Source organism: Danio rerio, chromosome 6, assembly GCF_049306965.1.
Source record: "Danio rerio strain Tuebingen ecotype United States chromosome 6, GRCz12tu, whole genome shotgun sequence".
NCBI lineage: Eukaryota > Metazoa > Chordata > Actinopteri > Cypriniformes > Danionidae > Danio > Danio rerio.
Genome location: NC_133181.1, coordinates 29,559,265 through 29,585,726, shown reverse-complemented (window position 1 = coordinate 29,585,726; position 26,462 = coordinate 29,559,265). Strand labels below are relative to the sequence as shown.

At 34.2% G+C, this 26,462-nt stretch overlaps 1 protein-coding gene across 2 annotated transcripts; it reads right to left on the bottom strand.

Annotated features, from left to right (window-relative positions):
- Nucleotides 1-301: 301 nt before the first annotated feature.
- boka (BCL2 family apoptosis regulator BOK a) lies at nt 302-26,462 on the bottom strand. Of its 2 annotated transcripts, NM_001003612.2 has the most exons (5): nt 25,832-26,462; nt 21,437-21,565; nt 20,171-20,203; nt 15,675-15,838; nt 305-1,924 (listed from the first exon to the last, which is right to left on the bottom strand). In NM_001003612.2, the coding sequence occupies exons 1-5, from the start codon at nt 26,052-26,054 to the stop codon at nt 1,799-1,801; spliced, it is 675 nt and encodes a 224-aa protein (NP_001003612.2). In that variant the 5' UTR covers nt 26,055-26,462; the 3' UTR covers nt 305-1,798. The 2 variants fall into 2 exon arrangements, with proteins under 2 accessions (XP_005165978.1, NP_001003612.2); XM_005165921.6 differs by lacking the exon at nt 20,171-20,203 and having other exon boundaries at nt 302-1,924; nt 25,832-26,423.

Genomic DNA, 26,462 nt, shown 5'->3' with positions numbered 1-26,462 from the left:
TGTTGTAAATTACTATAAACAGTAATACTATAGTTATTAAAAAAACATTATCTACTACAAATTACTAGTGATTTTTTCAGTATAGGCCCCTCTATAATAATTCATATTTGTGTTCTCAAAGTCTGAGTAAATGAAACCACATTGAGGTTGATCACCATAGTAACAATATCTCTAAACTCTGATCTGAACAGCATCCTCCTACTCGCTCTCCACCAATTACACTAACGTTGTGTTCATTTATCAGCCTTTATTATTAACGTTAATGATTTTCCAACCCCAAAACAAGCACAGCAAATACATCTTTGAAAAAACAACTGAATGTTTTATTTTTTTTTGCTTTCAGTGTAGCGTACACAAAACAATGTGCAGTTTCTCACAGATTTATATGAATAAACTAAACTATACAATGCAATACAATGATATAAACAATTAGAAGAAAGAGTTTTAAGTTACTATTAGTGAAGACTCCGTGTAGCTTAGACACCAACAACACCAAAAAAAAGAATTAATGGGAAAATACATTCAAAAATAAATTACAAAAAGAAAAGAGATAGACAACATTATGAAATACAGGATTCACACGGGTTATGGAATATCAGGGCGTTTTCTTTGTCATTTCAAATTTTACATTGCATTTTTCAAATGTACTTTTTTTATACCCTGATTTATTTACACATTGTTTCACATGTTTTGCATATTGTTATGCTAAAGGCTATTTTCCACTGCCATTTCCACTTGTTACGAGCAATCAAATGCAGTCACAAGGCAGTTTTCTGTCTGCTCAGTGTTCTTTCAGTCCCTCCTGAACTTTGTGGAAAAGATTTCTGATGATTGTGGCCTAAAATGCCTGACTTTCTCAACAAATGTAGCCTTGTTCAAATAGACTGGCTGAATTTGTGTTGCGATGATGTCACATGATGTGTCTAAAGCAGATCATACACCCTGTCAGGTCTATGACAACCCAAGATATCACACACTGGACGAGGCCTGGATTTGATGTAAAACTTGCAAACAAAAAGAAAATTTGCAACAATTACAGAATCTCCAATCTCCTCTAAATTGTAAATCCTTTGCTTAATTTTGCATTCAATTCAGCGATTACAAAATTCTGGAGGGACAACACAACAGCTGCCCGTTTTCCTACTCATTTAAAATATTGGAAATTTTGACTTTTTTATTGGAAAAGCCTTTTATTCAGTGAAGGTCAGGGAATTTAAGAGTTTAGAGTGGGAACCCTTGAAATACTACTTGACAGGTCCCAGCTTGAAATTTGACATTAACTGAAATGTCTATTGTTCTTTATCATCCCACATACATTCTCATTTCATTAACAGTTTTCACTCAGAACTGTTTTCTAAATAACCCCTGGCCATTTTCTCACCACACTGTGGGTCTCAGTTACACTTACCAATCTTAATATTTAGCAATCTCCAATGATATAAAAAACATTGTGATAAGACAATGTTGGACAAGGCAGCACTGACAGAACAGACAAACATATATATACACACACATCATGATAACATTCTTTCAGATGCATCCCGCAGGGCTTGGTATTCTGCATATCAACATTAGGTTCAATAAAAAAATGGTAACAGCAAGGAATGCCTACAGAGTGCAAAAGGCCAGGTTAAACACTCAACAACGCCTTTAAAGATAATGGTTCATCTTGGAGCATAAGAATATCCTTTAAAGGAAAAGTGCAAACTTTGTGCAAGTGTAAACACATCAAGAGCAGTGAAAGGCTTAAGCAGTGACTAGAAAGCTCTTTCTGTCCGTCACTTGTTGATTCTGCTCTTCATTTCTCTCTCAGCAGGTAGAAAACCACAGCCTTAAGGTAGTGACCGCAGGCGCAGGCGGCCGTTACTAGCCAGTGAGAGTGGAAACTGGGGTCTGTACTGACGACACACTTTGTTATGTCCGCCTGTAAGAGAGGATAAAAAGTGTTATTAAAAACACTATTAAAAACATAAAGATCTAATAAGTGTTATTAAAGGGAAAATACACCCAAAACTGAACATTTACTCTGAATTTATTCAACCTTTAAAGTTTGAAATCAAAATTGGCATTCTTTATTTTTCTAGTGCACATTGCCATTCTTTAGGTGAACAATGTATCCATACTACAGGGTGGGCCATTTATATGGATGCACCTTGACAAACTTATTGGGAATTTCACAAGAAAAACAATGGTGTGCTTGGTTTTCATGAGTTATTTCCAAGTCCTCTCACGTATATTAATGTGTCACAAACAGGACGTTAATATCACCAACCATTCCCATTTAATTATTGTGTATCCATATAAATGGCCCACTCTGTAGATAGTGCACTGAAAAAAAGGTTTTGATTTGGTAATCTTCAGTCAAAGCCGCAAAATAGAGTGGCGGTCCTTCTTACTATTAGTTTGCTACAAGGAAATGATGCGCAAAATTAAAGCTCTATCCCCTACTCAATATTCCGTTTCAGTTGGAAGTTCATTAACATACTGAAATAAAAGTCTCAGCGACTTTTGGTTCTGGACTTTAAATGAAAAAGCAGATATTTTGAACTGATATTCATAGTAGGAAATTGTAATGAAATCAATTGTTTCCAACATTCTTCAAAATATCTTCTTTTGCATTCCACAGAAGAAAGAAACCCAGGTTTGGAACAAGTGGAAGGTTAGCGAAAGGATTAGCAACAGATTTTTCAGTTTTGGTTGAACTAGACATGAAAAATACAGCATTTATGGTATATAGTTTTGTGTTTCAATTTATTAGACAAAGGACAAAAAAAGAAACTGAACTGTTGGTTCCAAGAAGTATGTTCTTTTTAGGCCAAAGTCAACATTCAGCTGTCTAAACATGCTATATTTCAATACTGAGCAATACTGGATTGACGATGATATAAAAGTTCTAAAAGTACACTCAGGGCCGGTTTCACAAACATGGCTTAGCTTAAGACAGGACTAGGCCTTCCTTAAATTAATTTATTAAGTACCTTTTATACAAAAAAAATAAAAAATGCTAGAAAAATCACTACACTATTCTTGAAACTATGCCACTGCTAGTTTTTTTAGTTAAGTGTGCAGTCTGGAACTAGACTTAAACCTTGTCTTGGAAACTGAAGGGTTAAAGGTCACCTATTTTGCCCATTTTTCAAGATTTAAGATAAGTCTTTTGTGTGTTCAGAATGTGTCTGTAAAGTTTCACCTCAAAACACCCAGCAGATTATTTATTATACCTTTCAGGCTATTGGAACTTTCTGCTCTAAACACATTGTAGCTGTTTTTGTCGCCTTTAATGCTAGTTCTCCTGCCCACTGTTCCCACGTGCCTGTCAGAGTGTGCCTTAATCTCTACCTTAGCTATGTCAGATAAACAGCACAGTGACAGACATGAAGAAAGCAAATCTCACATAGTGTTTGTGAGAAATACTACAGTAAGAACTTTCCCAATGATTATTTAATACATTTGTTGTGAAGTTAATGAGTTAAGAGTAAGAATGATAAGTAACACACTTATCGTTACAAAGTTTACGCGCACACACACACACACACACACACGCACGCACACACGCACACACACGCACACACACAGCGCACATTTTACTTTGCACTGTTTTTGCACGCAAATGTAACAGGATGTTAATGTACAAAATAAACCTGATTTAACATCCACAAACTGGGATTGAAGCGTCTTTGTTATAATTGAACTGCCATCCGGCGGTGATGATACAGACCATAAAATCGCTGTAATTCATTAGACATATACTATGTTTTAAAAATGTCTTAAACTTGTCAAACTCATTCTTGATCACATTTGATGATGATTGATGATGATGATCACAGAGAGCTGAACAGATCTTTTAATCCCAGTTGCTTTGCGCACGTCCTGTCTTGTTGACATGATTATACGCGTTACTACGACGACATTGTGCCGGCAGCTAGTTCTCTGCAACTCTCACATGGTCGCCCACTGAAGCTAAGCAGGGCTGCGCCCGGTCAGTACCTGGATGGGAGACCACATGGGAAAGCTAGGTTGCTGCCGGAAGTGGTGTTAGTGAGGCCAGCAGGGGGCGCCCAACCTGCGGTCTGTGTGGGTCCTAATGCCCCAGTATAGTGACGGGGACGCTATACTGCTCAGTGAGCGCCGTCTTTCGGATGAGACGCTAAACCGAGGTCCCGACTCTCTGTGGTCGTTAAAAATCCCAGGATGTTCTTCGAAAAAGAGTAGGGGTTTAACCCCGGCATCCTGGCCAAATCTGCCCACTGGCCTTTGTCCATCATGGCCTCCTAACCATCCCCATATTTAATATTTAATTGGCTGCATCACTGTCTCCTCTCCACCAATCAGCTGGTGTGTGGTGTGCGGTCTGGCGCAAAATGGCTGCCGTCGCGTCATCCAGGTGGATGCTGCACACTGGTGGTGGATGAGGAGATTCCCCCCACTGTGTAAAGCGCTTTGAGTGCCCAGAAAAGCGCTATATAAATGTAAGGAATTATTATTATTATTATTACATGTTAATACACAGCTGTCAATCAATGGGCGGGGAAACCGCACTCCTACGTCACGTTGCGGTGGGCCTCAAAATGATTCAAGCTGATTTTCATCATAGTTCCCCAATAAAGTATTCACTTTGGCCTTGTTTCCACCTGGTATTACCACGTGTTTTGAGTGATCTGGTCACAAAAACAAACAAAAAACACAAGTCAGTTAAGTTATTTTTTCCATCTGGTTTTAACCTGCTCAAAAACATCTTGTGGCCATGTGTGTTCAGATTTCCTTCAGATATCGAATGAGCAAATATGTGACTTGAAGTCAGAAAGTGAATAAAAGGAATGTGGATAGCAAATATGATTTTTACAATATGATTTACCTAACACAATCATGTCTTAGGTGAGTGCATAGATTACCATGCATAAACTAAGTTGCTAAGACCTTTATTTCAGCATGGTGAATTAAATCCAAGTGAAAAAGAAGGGCTTTCTTCATTGCATCATTCTCTCATATCAAACTAAAGTTCAGAGGGACGTAGTTAAGAATATTGTAGATGAAGCTATAAAATTGATGTCAACACAGGATCACCACTCCAAACATGGAGGCAAAAGGTCAGACTTTAATTTTAACATTTCAATTGTTAGCCTAAAAAATAATAACGTGCGCTACTAAATTGACTTCACAAGAACAAAGTCATAATGTACAAGCTTCATAATAACCCCCAGAAACCAATCAAATCCAATGAGTATTTGAATGAGCAAATGAAACCAACCCAATCAAATGCAATTTCAAACACCTCAGGGATTAGTTGAAATTTGGCAAGCTCAACTGATTACACCTATTTTTAAAGAGTGGTCCACCTTTTGATTTGGTGAAATATGCGCCTGGCATCCACAGTATTCTGCCATCTTAGATCCACAAAAACAGAGTGGGTTAAAAACTCATTTTAGTTTGAAAATGCTGTTGTTTCATTTAATTATAGAAAAGCAAACTTTCGAAATCGAAGGTGCAGCTATCCACAAACCCTCTCTGACAGGTCTTCGTCAAGCACCACTCATGTAACCATTTCAATCATCTGTTGAACTGCATCCCAACCATCACAAATACTGCAGAAGACCTATTGGAACCCGCACGTACCTAAGATTCTTATAGAAATCAGTCAAGTTTGATGAAGGAAAAATCATGTGGGAGTTCTGCAGAGTGGATGGCAACATCAACAACCTGAGGTATCAAGACATTTGTCCAGGATTGGCCAGCCCAGTCACCACATATGAACATTATTGAGCATGTCTTGGGTAAGATGGAGGAAGAATTGAGAATGAATCCAAAGAATCTTGATGAACTTTGGGAGTCCTGCAAAAACACTTTCTTTGCCATTCCAGATGACTTTATTAATAAGTTATTTGAGTCACTGCAGAGATGTATTGATAGAGTCCTCCAAGCTCTTGGGAGTCATACACACATTATTAACTATTTTGCATTGCAGCATGACTTAATATTCTATACTGTACATTGTTTCTGTTAAGTGACAAGACTTTTGTCTAAACAAAGTGAGACGTTACTGTCCTAATTAAATAATTAATAATCAAGGCATGACCATATTTTATTTTGGTAAAATAAGCGTATTCTAGAGGCATTTGCTATTCATATAAGCTACTAATGATACCAAATGATCAACTAGAAGTCATATCATTATTTGATGTTAGTAAAATTTAAATAGGCGACAAGACTTTTGTCAGGCAGTGTACACTAGTACGTTTTTTTTTGTCTTAAATTGCATATTGTTTGCATAAAAATGTTATACTGAAAGTACAAAAATGCACTTTTTTTTTTTTTTTTGCCTTGTTTGGAGTTGCACAATTATTTTCCTGATAACTGAAGAACCTAGATGTTGTTTAGGCTGCAAAGGGAAAATACAGTAGTCAAAAGACAATCGATAGATCAAAACAGGGAACTAATGAAGACACTGAGAGATTGGGACACCCCTTAATTGGGATTTTAATTATGAAGAATTTCACTGTGTTTTTGTGTATCTGTTTGTGTGAATGGGCCTTTTATTTCACTCTCATGCCAATCTAACAGAGCAAACCCTCAGCATGGCACGTAGACACGAGTGTCCATATACACATAATTCAAAAACATTGGGGGCAAAACCCTAGCCATTTTTCCACTAATTATATAGAATCTATGCAATCTACACTGTAAAAAAAATATCTGTTAATTATCATTTGCAAATTTTGGGGTTTCAGTTTATTTACATTTGTAAATTGCATTATGGCATATTGATCTCTGTTGATTAGTAAATTAAAATAATATAATGTATAAAAAATGTATGCATAGACCGTAACAGATAACAAAAACTTACTGGTAGTTTTTTTTACAAAGTTTTTGTACCATAAAACACAGCACTATCCCAGACAATATATCACTTTAAACCAGGGGTGCCCAAAGTTTTTCGTATGAAAGGCCAAAAATCAAATATCATTGATAGCCGTGGCCTGAAGATAAATATACCAAAATATTTAATTTCATAATATTTCAAAATAAATAGAAAACATTGCTTTCAATCATATTAACTAATGCAATATAATTTTAAAATGAAAACTAATTGCAATAAAACCAATCACATTTATAAAACAGTGGAGTTCAATGCTGAATACTAGTCAAGCAAAATTTGCCTTTGACTTCATTTGCTCATCAAAATCTTAACATCATCCTCTATCAGTAGGTTGACAGTATTTACATTTTAAACTAAATTACAGCCTTTAAATTAAAACATTTAATTTCAGTAAACTTTTTTGTAACTTAACAATAAAGCAAACAAATGAAAGATTACAAAATCAAATCGAGCCAAATGAAAGGTTACTGTGGGCCAACTTTGGCCCACGGGCCTTAGTTTGGGCATTTAAAACCAAAATGTTACAAATTAAAAACTTTACAAAAGTGTCACCTTTTTGAACTTTTCAAGTTTACAGGTTATTAGAAGAAAGATTAGGGTCCCATCATGCAATACAAAAGCATAAATAAACAGGGAAAAACAAAAACATCAAATCACAAAATACAGAAAACTGTAGTATACCACAAAAATGTTTGATTTCCTGATGACAGTTCTCAGTTCAGTATGGGTGTGTCTACTTCACACAAACACTGCGGTTACAAAATCTGGACACTCCCAAGAGGAAGACCTTGAAAAATGCTGAGAATGATTTTCACCTGAAGCCACTACTGACTTTCACTTAGTCAACTAAACCAGCCTTTTTAAACTGTACATCCACCACATCAAACAGTTCTTTATGAGCGCTGAACGTTTTCTTTGTGTACACAATTCTACAAAAGTGAAAAAAGGACACACATCAAACTTGTCCTAGATAACTAAGTCCTAAGAAAATATGAGCTAGAGATAACTGTGGTCTGTTCAAAGCATGTCCATAGTTTGGGATGTATATGATCCACAGATTAATAAGAAAATGTAACATTTAACTAAATTTGCAGGGTATATAAAACTTTTGACACACAAGAACAAACAATTAAGAACTAAAAGCTATATATGCACATGGTTTTCTTTGAACATACATACAAAGTCTGCACAGAAAGCCATGTCATGTCTCAGATTGAATCAAATATAGCCTAACATTACATGTGTCTTGGTGAATTTCCTCAAACAATCAGGTTAAATAAATGAGAAAGAAAACCGCATGTATATCAGCATATTAGGCCCGTGCATTAGCTCCTAAAGAGGCGGTTCACCCAAAACTGAAAATTCTGTCATCATTTACTTGTTCCAAATCTGTTTGTGACTTTTACACACTAAAAGATTTTTTGAAGGATGCTGAAAACCTGTTTTTAGTTTTTTTCTTCAGAAAGTCAATGGTTACATGTTTTAGCTTTCTTCAAATTAACTTCTTTTGTGTTCAAAAGAATTAAGAAACTATATTATATATTCGTATGAAATATTTCATACGATGGCTTTTGGCTTTTTCTTTATAAGTACTCCTCAAGTCATGAACGGAAAGTAATTTCTTTGCACTTATCTGAAAAAAAATGACACAATGACTTAAAAACTAGATTAGTGTCGTGCAGGCAGGTTTGTTCTGGCCCAGTGCCATGTTGAATCTGCCTGAACAGAAACAGTCTAATGAGCACAGACACCACACCATAGACGTGCCCTGCCAAAACAGCCACACATACCAGCACAACTCCTTATTCAACAGATTCGCTGAACTGTGCTGAGGGACTAATCAGATTTCCACCCACTAAACTGCATGAACGCTACACATTCTGTCTGCATTCTGTCTGCACATACTGGACAAAGGAGGAAAGGCAGCAGTGAGTGTGCTTTCTGGGCTTTGATATTGTATAAACACAGCACCTTTCTTTCAGTTGTCAGAAAAAGTATTCAAGTGTAGCTTCTTTTTGGTGTTCAGTATTTTTACCCGAAATTATAGAACATTTTCAGATTTCTTCCTGTTATTGATTGTTAGTTTGATACCAAGTGATAATTTCCTTAATAATCTGACAAATCTATTTATGTGCACTATAAAAGATATGGGGTTCCACACTGTTCATTCATGTTGTCCCACAACAAATTAATTATTTTAACTTAACAACCTTAAGTGGATTGAATATAGGGTAGGGCGATACTGCAGAAAAAAATTATGATATCATGTTTCATACCATTCAGTATCAATAATTATTGAATATTTTTAACCAATACATTTAGGAATATTAGGATTTTTTTATTTATTTTACCACTTTATTTTAATTTACAAACATTACTAAGGCAAGTAGTTTTCAAATATATAAAAAATATATAACTGTCCCAAAACATCTGTTTAAATAAAGTAATTCGAATGATCAAGAATACTTTTTTTTGTGTGTGTGTGTGTGTGTGTGTGTGTGTGTGTGTGTGTGTGTGTGTGTGTGTGTGTGTGTGGCAACCATTTGACACTGGCTGCATCTGAAATTGCCTACTAATCAGTAAGTACTGCATTTTAATTTAAACATACTATTCAATAGTTAGAGAAGTACGTTCTATACAGTATCAATGTCAGTAGTATGAATGGAACTCAGATGCACTACAGTATCTCCCCCATTTTGTCATAGGCATGGGATTCTGAGGGTATGATAACCTTGGATATAAATATCACGGTTTCATGGTATCATGGTATTGTGCTCACTGCTCTAAAATATATTATTTTTAAATGTATACATGTTTTTTTTTACATTTAGTCACCTTAGAATTATGAGGTTCTAGCTGACATTTTTGTCAGAATTTGTAAAAATTGAGTTATCGACATATCGTTATTAATTGACAACTTATTTTATAAGCTGTTTACATGTTAAGACTTAAAAAACTAAAAAAACAAATATTAAACACAAACTGTTTGCTATATAGAATGCAAAAACTTTGAAGCTTAATATCTCAAAATCATTCAGAACGCAGATAGAACCTGATTATTCCAAGGTGATGATTTGTAATATTTTGGGACAGTAAGCATGTCAGACAAAATAATTCAAATGAATCAATGACTACTACTGTCTTCATTTGTTTCAGAAACACAGATTTCTTTATATTTTAAAACAGCATCTTTTGATATCTTTTCTGCTGGAGATACTGTTGTCCCAAAAAACAAAACAAAAAATGTGAATTAAAGATCCTACACATACCGTAGGAACGGTTTTACAGAAAATTTTGGCAGTTTTAAAACATTGACTTTTCCAAACCACAGTATATCTTGAAAATGGTTATCGTCCCATGCCTATTTTATCATTATCATGTGACCTAAGTTGAAGATAGTTGAGTCAGTTTCCCATTCATGAATTTTCTCGTAGTACATCATGGGATAGCATATCTAATACACACTTCAGAATCTCGCTGGAAGTAGTAGGTCGTCCAGGTACTTCTCGCATACTGTTTTTCGAATTTATGAATTCGAACATAATACTCGGCTCGCATACTGTTTTTAGCATACTATATAGAATAGAAGTATGTGATTTCTGACACAGCTACTGTTTCAGTTTTGACCATTTTAAAATGTTGTTATTTAATAACTGTTAAAATAAAACCCATTTAACTTTACTACCCCAACTTTTCCCTCAATGTGTGCATTTCAAACTAACATTGTTATTTTATTAGAATGACAAAAGACAAAAAGAGTGTTTCTACCTTGAATGGCCAAAACAGTCAAACTGATCGTATGCATTTTAGCATCTCCATTGCAGCCTAGGAACTTTCTGCTAACAAAAACATCCCTTTCTGATAGCAAAATTATAACTTCAGACATGTCTTTTTTAACCTTCAAAAACAACTGTCACTGTTCTTTGCTTTTCTACATCTTACAAAGGGAGGTATGCACCTTTGCGAAGTTCTAGATCATAGAACACAAAAAAAGATTGTATTTTTAGGGTAATAACTTCATAAAATATGACAACAGACATTCAAAGCTTAAAGGTATGGTCCAATGTGTATTTTTAATGCTTAGTTGTGTTATAAGATACAAATCAATGTGTGCACATGCTTTATTTATAAACAAAATCCCGTATTTTTTATATATCTTACTTTGATTAAATACAGCTACTCAGCTAACATGAAAACTACTGTCATATTTCTTAGTTCCTTCGAAAGCCCACCCTCAAGGAGCTCTGATTGTTCAGCTAACATAATGTGCTGTGATTCACGGATTGGCTTCACGTCACCAGGAAGTTGTTATTTGAAAAGTAACGAAAGCAGCTGCATAGAGAGACAATGCAGCGCAGGAGAAGATTGTGGGAGTTTACGTGGGTTTGATGGATAAATATGAATTTGTAGCTTAATTGTTAGCGGTGCCAAACAGCATTTCCCATTGTTTATATCCTTGTTTATGTCCTCTCTACAAGATACTGTTAATGTTAGAAACTATGCATAAAATAGATAAATTAACAAATAAAAATATTTACAGGTTGTGACTAACAATCCACAGCTTCGTCAATTATGGTTGGAGCTGCTCCTTCTTTGAGGGGTTTCTACCCGATTCCAGAACTGAACTGGGAGAAATTATGAAAGCTGTCCTTTGTCAAATCCTAGCTACATATTTTTTATAATTCTCTCGAACACAATTAAACTTAAACTGTAAGCACTTCTCTCTTTGTGTCATGTCATTTGGAAGCCCAAATACAGAAACAGGACGAGCTCTGGAAATTACAGCGACTCATGCCCCTTTGCTGTGTGGGGTGTATGCGTGTGGTGTATGCGCATAACCTGAAGTGTTTGTGATCTCACTAGCCTGGATGTATTTTTTTGCAGTCCTCAAACTTTGTTCACTGTAGACTTTGCTAAGCTAACTCTGTAAAAGCCAACGTCTCCCTTTTCATTGAACAATGAGCGTAATACATTCAAGATGTTGTTTATGTTCACACAGCTACATTACACATCAACTAAAGCTTTAAATATGATATTGTAGTGGACTACCCCTTTAGTTCTAAAATTTCACAAGAAGCTTTGAATGTAAATATGATTTGATACATATTTAATTCAGTCTTGTATGAAGAGTTTTTGGCTTTTTTAGCAGTTACAGATTTCTGGTAGTTCCATTGTTAAAGTCACTATGAAATGAAAGTAAAGATTGTCTTTTTTTCCACTGTTGTGACGTACATTCACTTGAAATGAAAAAAGGTAAAAAGGTAGGGCAGTGCATGATTTAGTGCTTTAGGAACCGAATGGACTGTTGAAAGACAAAATGACAGAAGATTGACAAATAGACAAATTCAAAACAGAAACAAAACACACACTGATAGCCCCGTCCCAAAGGCATTACATCTTATCAGGAAGGTTGTTTTGAGGGGGGAGGGAAGGTTATGGTATTTCCTTAAAGTTTAGGAGGGCTAATGAATTTTACACAATAATGAAGTGCACAAATACATAGTTTATAACAGGAACAACTAAATTCATATAAAAGTACATTTGGATTTTATGGTGAGTTTAACTGATCACCACATACAGATCATCTCTGCATTACAGTGTCTTGGGTTTGCGCTATAGCCTTAACTTAAAGTTCATATAAACTGAACGATACATATTACATTATTTTCCCAGTGATGGGTTGCGGCTAGAAGGGCATCCGCTGCGGAAAAGCGTGCTGGATAAGTTGGTGGTTTATTCCGCCATGGCAACCCTGGATTAATAAAGGGGCTAAGCCGAAAAGAAAATGAATAAATGAATATTACAATATTTTGCCAAAAAATATACAAAATAAAAAAGGTGTTTATCAATAGGCTTCTCAATTTATTGATAACTACTCTGTATACACAATTTTCTTATGAAAATTATATATGTTTTTTTTTTTTTACTTTGTGTACATATTTAACTTCTGATTGTTTCTCAAAAATTGTTTAAAAAACTCTTTACAACTCAATAGCACTCTTTAAGTTAAGTGACCTAAATTTTTATTCTACGCCTACATGTAAATCGGCATAGGACCAAAAAAAAAAAAAATTGGTACAATTAAAATATTCGGTCCAAAACATTAAGATTTCAAGGATTTGCATACCTCTGCATTCACACAAGCAGATCATGGCATCACCATGTTCTCATTATGCAGACGGACCAGCCATGTGTACCTACGCTCAAAATCGTCAGCTGAGTGCTTCAGAACGCTCTCATTATTATGTTGATATTGTAATGTGTGCTTTGAACTGTAATGTTTTCTCATTGGCAAATGAGACATGAGGTAATTTCCTCCTTTTATCACTTTTGTTCTCAGGTCCGTGACTGCGTGTGCGCATTCATGTGTTTTGGAGGAAGCATGGTTTTAGATAGTGACTATCCAGGCCATGGGGGTAAGATATTTAGCTCTAGCAACAGCTAGCCACTCTGAAATCACCTACACTACCTTTATGGCATAAACACAAAAAATAAAGTCATCAAAACACCAGAACTGGTGGTGACCAAAGACTCAGTACTTTATGTGCTGGACATTTTTTTTATATCATGACCAATGTGCAGCTAAAAAGACAGTGTGGAGAAAACGGCAGTCAAGAAAGTATTTGATACTACTGATGTGGGTTTTTGGTTAAGCTTTGAAATTCACTTTGCGATCACAACATCATGTCATCTTTATTTACTGTATATGCACCAACCAGGGTTTTTATTTTATAATTTTTTTTGGTAAGTGGATTATTAAGTGGGATTTTAGTGTTGTTAATATGTCATATGATGTATTGCAATTAGTCAGCAGCACAACACTGAAACATTGTATCGCCTGTAGTTAAAGGCATCATGAACTGACGTGGGAGACAAAGGCAAACAAACAAGTTTCTACAGTATTTAGTTGGAGATAAAACTTGCTCTCGAAGCTTCATATGATTACAGTTGAACCACTGAAGTCAGTGGACAGTTTTTTGGTTGCTTTTTAGACTTTTCTGTCTATGTAGGATGAAAAAGCTATCAGATTTAATCTAAAATATTTAAATTTGTATTCCAAAGATGAGCACATGTCTTAGAGGATTAGAACGACACGAGAGTTCCCAAGAGCAAATAATTATGAGAGTAATTAATTTTCATTTTTGTTCGTGTTACCCCAAAAAAAGGATTTCCGGGGCAATCCTCTAGGTAAGGTATAGAGCAGACCTCTGCTCTTCAGTTTTGATTTTACTCTTTAATTTCTGACCTTGATGGACTGAACACAGTAAATAAACAAGAGCAAATGTTCATGTCAAAGATGGTGAAGTGATGGACCCACCTACTGTGTAATCACCATAGACCAATGGTAGTTTGAAGGCTTTTTATTTATTTTTCTATAGTTAAAGTAATTTGGAACTACTGAACAGACATTGTTTTGACCTGATTTTGTTTGAAATTACAACACACCTGTTTGATATTTAAATTTCCCCCAACAATTAAAATTGACAAATTTATTTTGCAGCAAAAACTGCTTTACTTAGAGTTTTTGTCTTGTTTTTTAATCCATATATCCATATATCCATATATATAGATATATATATATGAAGAAGTTTAAAGACACTTATAATTTACTGAAATATTAATGAGTTTTTTCCTTGAAACCTTTCCTTAAAATGGCAAACAAAACAAAAACAATATTTTTGTTTGAATAGTAAATGCTTCTTGAGTAAAGTTTTTTTTTATTTATTTGGACTAGAAACAAGTCCAAAATAGTAAGAAAGATGTAACAACTGACTTCTATTGTAGAAGTCTTCAGCTTTCTTCAAAATATCCACTTTTGCGTTCAACAGAAGAATGAAACTCAAACAAGTTTGTGCCAAGTGAAGGATGAGTAAATGATGACATAATTTTCATTTTTGGGTGAACTATCACTTTAAGCTATTAGTTATCTATTAACTTAGCAAACAGAATGCTAAGTCACAATTGACCAATCAGGATCAAGTATTTCAGAGAGGGATTGACCAACAAAAAATGCTTTGAAAGTGAATTCTGCTTGGTGCATCTCTTTCTACTATCAACTCTGCATAATGGATGTATTTTTGACCATGAAATTCCCCCATATAACATTGCTGATGTGAATAACTCTAGTTTGCATACTTAAAAAATTTATTATAGATGCATCAGAATACGCATACTATCCATCCTAAATAGTATTTAAAAATAGAATTAGTATTTCCCAAATTGTAGCATGTTGAAAAGAGTATGCCAAAGATTCTCGGATGGTTTACTGTTTCTGGTAAAATTCGAAGTGTAGAACAGTCCTTACTCTAACCGCTGATATTGCCCACAATACATTGCGCATTAAGCGAATTTGATGAGAACTACAAATGCGGGTGAAAAGTGTAAATAACTTTGAACAGTTTGAATGACTGTTAATTAATATTTAGCCAACAGTAACGTGTTTAAATTATGTTTTTCATGTTATATTTTATCTGCAACAACAATGGTAACTTGTGTAAAGATATGTTTGGACATTTAATCTCTGAATGCAGAATTATCCAAAGACCTGAGGAGATTTCTCTGCATGAAAGTGTACTTAGATTATCGTGCTGCTGCTTCTCCAATAAATATGAAACTAAATATGATAGAAGCAATAAAACGACCTGTTAACGAGGACATACTATGTCCCAAAGCTTGTATACTCTTCTGTTACACACTCAAAAGTATATACTTTTCCTTTACAAAAAAGTACTTTTAGGGCATTGTATAAAAATGTGAATTGGCAAGCAATATATGTATTTTCTATTAAAAAACTTCTTACCCAGCCTCCTCTCTTCTTTAACCATGACGCAAGGCTTTTGCGAACAAACTCGCCCATGCAGTCGACGATAGTGTGCACCATTGCTGGATGTCCATGCCGAACACAGTCCACAGCTAGAGCTCCAGCCACTGCATACAGAGACACAATCTTCCCCCATGTTACACCTGTAAAGAAACAGACAGAGCCTAATATAATAAATATAATAGTCAGCCAAGAGTCAAGAAGTCTATTTCAGTATACAAAATCCTTTTTTTTCCTTTAATCTGAATTGACTTTTATTTATCTAAATTGATTTTACATCATAAAGAAGCAGTTGTTTGGATAATGACATCAACTTGACAGTTGGTGCAGAGATGCTTGTTTAGTTCTTCCCCACATTAAAATGTCAAGATCACAAGTCTGAATTTGATGAAAAGGCTCTCTGTACTATTATTTCTCATCAAACAAGAAGACATCCCAATCTATTACAGCTAATTTAATAACCGCTGTAACTTTTTATACCATTCAGTCTGAAAAGAAATGAAATAAAGCTGTAAACCCCTGGCTGGAAAACATCAAACGGCCAGACATAAACACATCAACCAGAAAGCTAATCTGCGACCAGCAAAGACAGGAAACACAAAGGCTAAAGGAAACCATATTGAGGCATATAAGAGATAAAAGCTGGCTTGAAGTTTAAGATAAACCGAAAACACAACAATTCCCTCTGTTTTGTAAGACTGTAACATGTTAAGTTGACAATTCAGATGGTATAAATAGCTCTTCCAAAGTCAAGATTATGCAGTTTTCAACTACTTTCCAGGTGCATTTTCAAACTTTTCCAGCATTTCTGGCAAATTACATTTACATACATACTGCTGCACAATACATCGTTTCAGTATCAATATCACAATGTGATCATTCATCATAGTGGCATCCCGAGTGTATGCAATGTTGAGTCTGAATTATAATTAATCATCTTGCTTGTGTTTTTGAGGCCTGTGACTCTGTGAGGTCTATACTTTAAAAAGCATTCAGGCATAAAAAAATGTCCCGTTTGTAACTTGAAAAATAAATAATGATTAATTTAACGAAATTGTTTATAAAAATGAAGACTATGCAGTATTATATTACATTTGATTATTCAATTACTGTATACATGAATACATTTCGACTCTTCGGAAAACAAACTCGATATTGAATTAGTCTCCTTTACTCTCTTAAATTTCTTTGATTTGCTTTTTGAACAAGTTATTTTTACCAAAGCAACACAATGTTCACATTGTCAAGCCATTTTTAGCACTTTATCCACAATTTTGAAAACATTCAATAAAATTCAAGCATTTTCAAACACCACTACAAACCCTGTTTTAAATTGAAAATAGAGGTTACAATTCAAAGGAAACCTTGTATTAAATAACTGCATATTTAAACTGATACTCAAAATACTGCTTTAAATACAGAATAATAACACCTCTGTGTGTGTATAATTTATCTTAAAAATGGGGTTGCAGATTCTAATGATTAACACATCAACCTCTGAACACATTTAAGAAGACAACAATAAAGACGATGTTTAAGCAGATAACTAAAATCGTCCTACACTTGACAAATCTCACACTTTTCATAGTTACTAGCACTTTATATATATATCAGAATATCATAAGTGCACTTCCATAACTGAATGATGAATCCTGTTTTTATTGTTAAAAAGTCTTCTGTTTTAATAAAAAAAAAATATTAATTCATTCAAAAAATATATTGTGATTTATATAAAAAAAAAATTGCTATATAAAAACAAACAGTAAAGCTTCAGTGAAATGACACTTAAACTGTCTAAATAATGAAAAAAAAAGAATAAATAAATAAATAAAATGCCAAAGCAAATGTATAAACTATAACTTAAATGTATTTCAATAATGTTTGGCCTAAATAATCCAAAATAATTCTAAAATATTAAATACATTTCAGTTTTTTAAGTTTAAAAACAATAAAAATATATATTTTTACAAATTAAAAAAATTATATATACATGAACACACACACACACACACACACACACACACACACACACACACACACACACACACACACACTCTCTCTCTCTCTCTCTCTCTCTCTCTCTCACTACAGCACTGGAAAATAAATAAATATATAAATTAAAAAAATAAATAAATAATACCACTTCTCTTGATTTGCCATTATTAGGTTTGTTTTGGGAGTAAAACAGACAAATAGTGTTTTATTGTACACTTTTGTATTTTATCTTTAATACAAAGATTATTATCATGTGAATCCCTCATTTGCAGAAAAGTTGATATAAAGTGTATGTGTGTGCATGTGTGTATATATGCATATCATTTTTCCAGAGCTGTAAAAATATTGCAGTGTCGTAGAAAACTATGAATCAAAGGTCACTAAGAGTAAAAAGTAAAAACTGCTTGGGGTCAGGTATGTGTACCAACAGGAGAAGCAAGGGCGTCACTGGGTGCACTGTTTCCTGCTTTATCCTGCTTTCAGAATTGAAACACAATGAATATTTTCTCAATTAAATGAGGTAAATATGCTACAGCACATCTGCACAGCTGCCCATGTTGAAGAAAAAAAAAAGACCACGATTCACTGAACTCAAACCCTCAAAGGTCAAAATGGGGTTTTAGTCCTGTGAACTAAACTGAATCCCAAGGGTTTGCACTAAATATAAGTGATGCACAGCGTGCAGCAAAGGGAATGAGAACTTCCATGGTGCCCAGACACTGTTTACTTGAAAGAAAAATCCATCTTTTATGGAGCTCTCAGGGTCGAGTGCAGCACTGTTCCTGTGTTTATTGTAATGTCAGAGTGGATCTGTTTTGACCCTCTTTAAAGAGAGTGTAATTAATCAGGATAGTTTGTTCAAAAAGTGAACGGTTGACATTTAACACTTTTCCGGGAACATATTCTGCACATTTTCAAACTGAAATCTTTCTATCATGAATACTGGTCAATTGAAAGTATTGGCTGTGGGACTAAAATACACTAACATTTATAGTGTTAGTAATAGTGGTGTAACAGATCACAAATATCACGGTTCGACCCACACTATGGTTTTTAGTCACGGATCGGACCATTTTTCAAATCAGCAAAAAAGGGAGGAGACAGATGTAATTTTCTTTCCCTTTATTAATAAACAATTCTGCAATTTTGTTTTGAACAATCAGAACTCAGAACCTGTAATTTTATTAAAAAATAAATTAAGAAATAATCAGCTGCATAAAATAAATTGTAGACTATTCAGAACTGTGAAAAGTTCACTGTTCATCCTAATGTTGCTGATGATGTTAAATATAGAAATTTAACATTATTATTTGTACAACCCATCTTTAATTATAGTCTTATTTTCAATAAATGATTCAGTAATTCACTCAATAATCTCCAGTGTAATCGCTAGATGTATCATTTTTTTAATGATTATTCAGTGGCATATTTTTGATGGCTGGTTGTCAACACCTATTGATTAAATAAAGTAATTGCTGTCTACAACTTTCACTTGAGCGTTGATGGGGATTTTAATCTTAACCATAAATATCAGTGGCTTTATCTAAACTATAAACTCTTATGCTAGTAATTCTGTGTTATTTGACTGTTTGTAACTTCATAACTAACTCAAAATACTCAATCCCTTTCTTGATTTCTGCATTTTGAGAATTAAATGAAGCGATTTGAAGGATTAATAAACATATGCAAATCACTATCATTTATGCTTATGGGTGCATGGGTGTTAAGATCCTTATCTATCAATGATCAATCATGAAGCTTGAATGACACAAGACGTAATCTCTCTGCAATCGTTACAAATTTAGGATTAATCTACAAGAAACGTGTGTTCCGAAAACATGGGTTGTGATCCGTACGAATCACAGATCAACCGTGATCCATTACCATTCTTCTGAAAATATTCATATAAATAACATATTTAAAAAGGGACAGCCCAGTGGCTCAGTGGTTAAGCACTGTCGCCTCACAGCAAGTATGTCACTGGTTAAAGACCCATCAAGGTCCCATCTAGAATTTCTGTGTGGAGTTTGGGTGTTCTTCCCATGTTTGCATGGGTTTTCTCTGAGTGCTCCGGTTTCCCCCACAGTCCAAAGACATGTGGCAAAGGTGAATTGAATGAACTAAATTGGCTGTATTGTATGTGTGTGATTAAGACTGTATGGGTGTACTGGGTTGTGCTGGGTTGAGGCTGGAAGGGAGTCTGCTGTGTAAAATGTGCTATAAAATTTAGCGGTTCATTCCACTGTGGTGTCAACTGATGAATAAAGGGACTAAGCTAAAGGAAAACGAACAAATGAATGAATGAATGAATGAACGAACATTTAAAAAAGGCTGTATCAATAATATATTGAAATTTGCACATCCCTACACTGCATACAATGTCGATATGTGTGTGTAGACGGGTCTTATATAGAACTCATCTTTTAAGAAAATACAGGAATGTCACTTTAAAGAAATAGACGCTGTCAGCATTTACTCACCCTTATGTTTTTCCAAACCTTTTCGACTATATTCTGTGGAACAAAAAAAAGATATTTTAAGTAGGGCTGCACAATATTAGAAAAAAACTGACATCGCAATAATTTGGTTTTCTGCAATGTGAATATAATTTCACAACATGTTTTAAATAGCTCTATTTGAAAAAATCATAATATTACATGGATTGAGATGATTTTTTAGGGGAGTGCATATTAATATAATAAACAAATTATAAGTATAATGAATACAACACACATACAAACAAATAAATAACTATGTTTTCTGGGGAGTCAACTGTGTTTAAGCTACAGAAATAAAATATCACAGTATAGAATTCTTCTTTGTACAAATAATACAATTAATCTTTGTTAAAATCTACAACTTCTTGTGACTAAATGGTTCAAATTTACTTGAAATCTCACAGCCACTGGCCTTAAAAACAGATCTCAATTAATCCTTTACTCTATTAAGGTTAAAATTAGGGTAACACTTTACAATAAGGTTCATTAGTTAATGCATTTACTAACATGAACTAATCATGAACAACACATGTACAGCATTTATTAATCATAATTGTACATTTACTAATGCATTACTAACATTTAAGTTCATGCTTGTTAACATTAGTTAATGCACCATGAGTTAACGAACTAACAATGAACAAATGTATTTTCATTAACTAACATTAACTAGCATGAATAAATATTGTAGTTAATGTATTGTTGATTGTTTGTTCATGTTAGTAAATGCATTAATTAACATTAACTAATGAACCTTATTGTAAAGTGTGGCCAAAATTAGCAATGACTCCTTAAATCCAGTATTATGAAATGTGGTTCCTGATGAACTATAATCCCAAATCTACATTGAAGTCCTACAATATGATTATTGCAGATTCACAAATTGCCATATCAACGCTGAAATTATATATTGTGCAGCCCTAATTTTAGGAAAGGCCTGTTTTTTTTGGTTTTGTTTTTCATTTTGTTTTGTCCATACAATGGAAACTAACAACTACCAACATTATTCAAAATATCTTCTTTTTACAGAAAACAACAACATGAGGGTGAGAAAATATTTGCAGATGTTACATTTTTGGTTGAAAAAAAAGGGTCTTTTTTTTGTTTTAACTCAGCATGTGTCGTGTGCTAATGCTTAACTGACAGGATCTACAACATCTCAAGAAGCCAGATGCAGCAACTAATTCAATTAGAAACAATCAAATGTTTTCCGCTCTAAATTTATATCAAGACAAGCCAAGGACCCACCTGTGGAGAAGATTTCAGCAGCGACGGCCAGAAAGGCATCAGAGACGATATTCTCAGAGGCTATTGTGATGTTGAGCTGTCGAGCTACGTTGCGGTAGACGTTGGGACGCAGGTACTCTAGCTCATCACCTAGAAGACACACAAAGATACGTGGTTTCTTTTTACCATGTTTTTCTTTTCTTTTTCATTTCTTTGAAACATGTTTTTAACACATTTAATCCGCTTTTAATAATTTGTATTCTCTTTTTATTTTCTTATACTTGTATCTTTTATTCCTGTTTAAGTAAAGTACTTTGAATTGCATTGTGTATGAAATGTGCTATAGAAATAAACTTGCCTTGCCACAATCTATTGCTTTTCTATTCACAGGACGACACTATCTAGACCCTAGAGTCTTACAGAATGACAAAAATGACAAATTCAAAATGCACAATGACTTCAATATAAAATGAAAAGCTGCTATTAAAGGGGACATGAAGTAAAAAATCTAAACTGAGGTAATCTTTTTGATTGTACTTTGGTACCTCCTCTATCAAACACTTTTTTATAGTCTAAAATCAGCTTATTTTGATGTCAATCCAACACTTTATTACATAATAGTGCGGCTGATCTCTGCCACCACATAAAATCAACACCTGCTTCTACATTACTGACTGTTTAGTTCCGCCCACTTATTTATGCCAGAGATCCCAACATTAATGATTTGAATAACCTTTGTTCAGCTATTTTTAATCAAGTTTTAGCCTGCGTCATTACAGCTTCTACTGACTTCAGTTTACAGTGGATTTGTATAAGTAAGGTTAAAACTAAAAGACGATGTAACGTTGCATCATGTGTTTGAGTTTCATTACATGTTCACTATTGCATTTTCATAATACAGATAGCGGTTTAAAGGGCTTTTATCCTAAATCCGTCATGGATGGACACTGATGGGATGTAAACATACACAATGAAGTTTACATCAGTAAGCACACGGATGTCCTTTTGAAGTTTTGTACATTTTTAAATATCCAGACTGTCAGAAAATCATACCAGTGGATTTCTGCTTCCAAGTGTAAAGTCCGCCACTCCTATTCAAATATGTTTTGATGAGAGGATAATTTCTATTCACTTGATAACATGATAACATTATAAGTGGGCCTCAGAGAACAAAAAAGGCAGCTAATGTTCCCTTTAAAGGGTTTGTTCAACAAAAAAAATGAAGATGACCTCATAATTTACTCTCTCTCATATGATAATGTTAAACCTTTGTGAATTCTTTCTTCTGTTGAACACAAAAGATGACATTTAAATAAATAAATATATATATATATATATATATATATATATATATATATATATATATATATATATATATATATATATATATATATATAAAATGGAATTCGATGAGTTCTAGTAACCAGCATTTTTCAATATAATAGGTTTATAATAGGTTCAATCAAATAGGATTTGAAAAAGCAAGGGAGAGGAAATAATAACAATTGAAATTTTGGAGTGAACTATCCCTTTGAAGATCTTATGTAGGCCCACGCGGAATCTGCGCGCGCAGAATTCTGCAGATTTTTAGCCCATCATTAATTCTGTTTAATTACTTGTGTAAATGCGTGTAATATCTATATTTATTCACTTTTTAAATTAATTTCAGAAATATTATTGACTAATATGAAACTGATCATCTGATTTATTTACAATACAGTTTGTACAGTAATATTTATTTTAGTAGAGATATTATATGAGACTTGCTTTGTTTACCAAATAAAGTGAATCTAATTAGATTTGCATTTTAAACATAAATTAAGATTAAAAAGATCTAATTTTTTATTTTACATATTAAGGTTTTAGTTATGATACTCCCAAAATAATTCTGCAGAAATCCGCAGGTGTTTACCAAAATTCTCAGCAGAAATTACAAAAAACATCTGCAGATTTTGTCTGGCCCTACTTATCGGTGCCAGTTTATTTTAAAAAGTACAATTCTTTGCCAACTATTTACTATGACTTTTGCCTCTAAATAAACTTTTGTTCAACTATTTTTAATCAAATTTCAGCCAGCGTCATTACAGCTTCATGCACCATGTTCTTTGATTCAACAGTAATGTTGTATCACATGTTTGAGTAACTAAAACATGTTCACTATTCCTTTGTCATGTTATAGATAATAATGGCGTTTTAACCGAAGTCAAACCAGCCTCCATTTATGACGAATGTAAACACAATGAGGTTTACATCAGTGGGCACAGGTATGTCCTTTTAAAGTTTTGTACATTTTTAAATATGCAGACTGTCAGCCAATCTGCCACTCCTATTCAAATATGTTTTAATGAGGGAAAACAGCACAAAAATAGCTAATCACTTCGAAATTATGATGTGCTTTGATGAAAAATAACATTATAAGTGGGCCTCAGAGAACAAAAAAATGCCTCTTATGTGATATTGTAAACCTTTGTGAGTTCTTTCTTCTGTTGAACTCAAAAGATGACATAAAAAAATATATATATATATATATATATATATAGAATTTATTGAGTGCCAACAATCAGCCTTTTTCAATATAATAGATAGGTTCAATCAAATTTTGAACAAGCAAAAGGCTAAGAAATAATAACGGTTTTTATTTTGGATCGAACTAACCCTTCGAAGATGTTATCGGTCACAATTTATTTTAAAAGGTAAAATTCTTAGCCTACTATTTACTATGACTTTTGTCTCTTAATAATAGCTATGGTAGCAGGTAGGCTTTGAGTAGGATTAGAGAATAAAATCATGCAGAATACATACTTAATAAGTTTTTTTAAAAAACGGCCAATATATTAATAATCTGATATTAAGTTAATGGTACTTAACTAAAGTGTTACCATGTTATGGTCAAATGGACAGATATAAACTTTCATTCTGCTGCAATGCCACATGTCCTGACAGTGTGTTCAGATATGTCTCTCCCACCTTAATCATCGTCTCGTTGTAAGTGATTCAGGTGGAGAGGGGTGTGTATGTGTGTGTGTATCCAAGGAATACAGGGTTTGTTGTCATAATCTTTTCTTTCAGGACAGTACAGGGTTAATCTGGTTATGTGTGGGTGGGAAACCCTCAGTCTGCCTTGTGATAATGATCAGCATGTTTGCATGCTTTGTCCATAAAAAGCAGCTCCCCCCAGAAACACAGTTGCTTCAAATTAAAATTCTTCCCTTTACCCTTTTCTGAGAAACAGGTTCTTAGAAAACAATGACAGTTGACCGAAGCTCAAATGTCCGTCATGGGGTGTATTTTTAGACGGCTTAAAGGGTGTCTGATGATCAGCGGATTTAATGTTATTGATAGGGATTAATCTATATCCAGTCTTGTAAACTTTTAGAGAGCTCAGAATATCCAATGGATTGAAAGCAAGAAAAGAATGAGAAAAGCAATCCAGCACATTCAGTATGGTACAAAAGGCAAATTACTTTACAATGGGTGAGACGGGCAGACCACATAAGAGTGTTGTAAAATGTTACGCAATCTTACGGTTTTGGCTTTGAGGAAGCCAAGAAACACGTGTTTAATTTCATTTCTGAAAGGTCACTTTGCCATTTACTTTATGAAACAAACATATCAAGACTGAAAACGTACAGGAAATGCTCTGCATTTTTGGCTCAGACTTAAAATAAATCCTACAAACATAAACCCACTGCTCAAACATATAAAGTATCCAATACAGATTTAAGACTGCATCTGCCTGAAATTAAATATACTTAGAAAGTATGTTTATATACAAACACTTTTTTAATTTAAAGGATGTTATATTCATAAAAAGCAACTACATAAATGTTTATTTAATTAACTTCTAGGAAAATAAAATGTCAAATATGGGTGAATCAGCATGACAAATGAAGGGGTATACTCTGGCCTGTACTTACAGTAGTAAGAATAAGAGATCATACTAGTTTCTATTGTGTTTCTATTTAATGTTAATTACCGTATTGCCAATTGGTAAAACCTAGTTTGAGAGAACAGACAAAAATTTTACTAACTAATATTTTTTTGCATTTTTTTGCATATTTAATTCTAACACTGTCATTAAATTATTGATTTGCTAAATATGACTGACGTGATTTTTGGGTATATAAACTCATATTGTTAGCATGAAATATGTACAATTTCTTTCCTTTCTCTCAAAACACATACATACAAACATACATACTGTACACATAGCCTACATACATACATACATTTACATAAACAAACTAGTCTTTAGTACCCCAACATGTATCCCAATTTCTTTCTATATACAATATTTTTGACCATAGCACCATGCAGGCTATTTTATATACATTGCACAAACACTTGACAGCATCAGTCTACATATTGTAGCCTACAGCATGATAATATACATAAGTGAAGGGTCAGATGTCCTACCCAACCACAGCAGGACTGAAGACACCTCAGCCAGGGTTCCTCCAGACCCGTGTTCTGGTTTCGACCACCCGATTCCAGCCCGGTGCAGTCTGGAGTGAATATAATCCCTACACAACACTTTGGACTGAGACACGAGCTCCTTGTCCGTGGGAGAGCGATCAAACACCTCCATGACTTCAGCCGCAAACACTGAGGAGCGGCGCAACATCTCCATGCCCTTCATGAGTGGAGATCAATCACGATCAGCTGGAAACCTCCACCTCCAGCACCGTGTATGGAAGCGTTTCTCCTCAACCCTGTTCTGATCTGGATAAAGAGAAAAACGCGTATTTTACTGTGTCAGTAGAAAGACTCGCTTCTCGCCTTCTCCTTGAAAGAACATGAATCTGATAAGGCGGTCAGAAGTGCGAAGAATCAGTGAGCGATTATCTTCACTGTTTGTCGTCAATCATTCAAATAACCAAACAGTCTTAATTATCGACATTAGGAGATGACAGAGTTATGAGGCTCAGTCTGTGAAGCAGAGGTTAAACTGCTGTCAGACGGTGGTGAAGCTCTGCTGTGCTTTGGTCGGTGTGTTTGGATGATCTGCGCGCATGAAGAGTCTCCTTCTATGGTGAAGCTCTCAGAT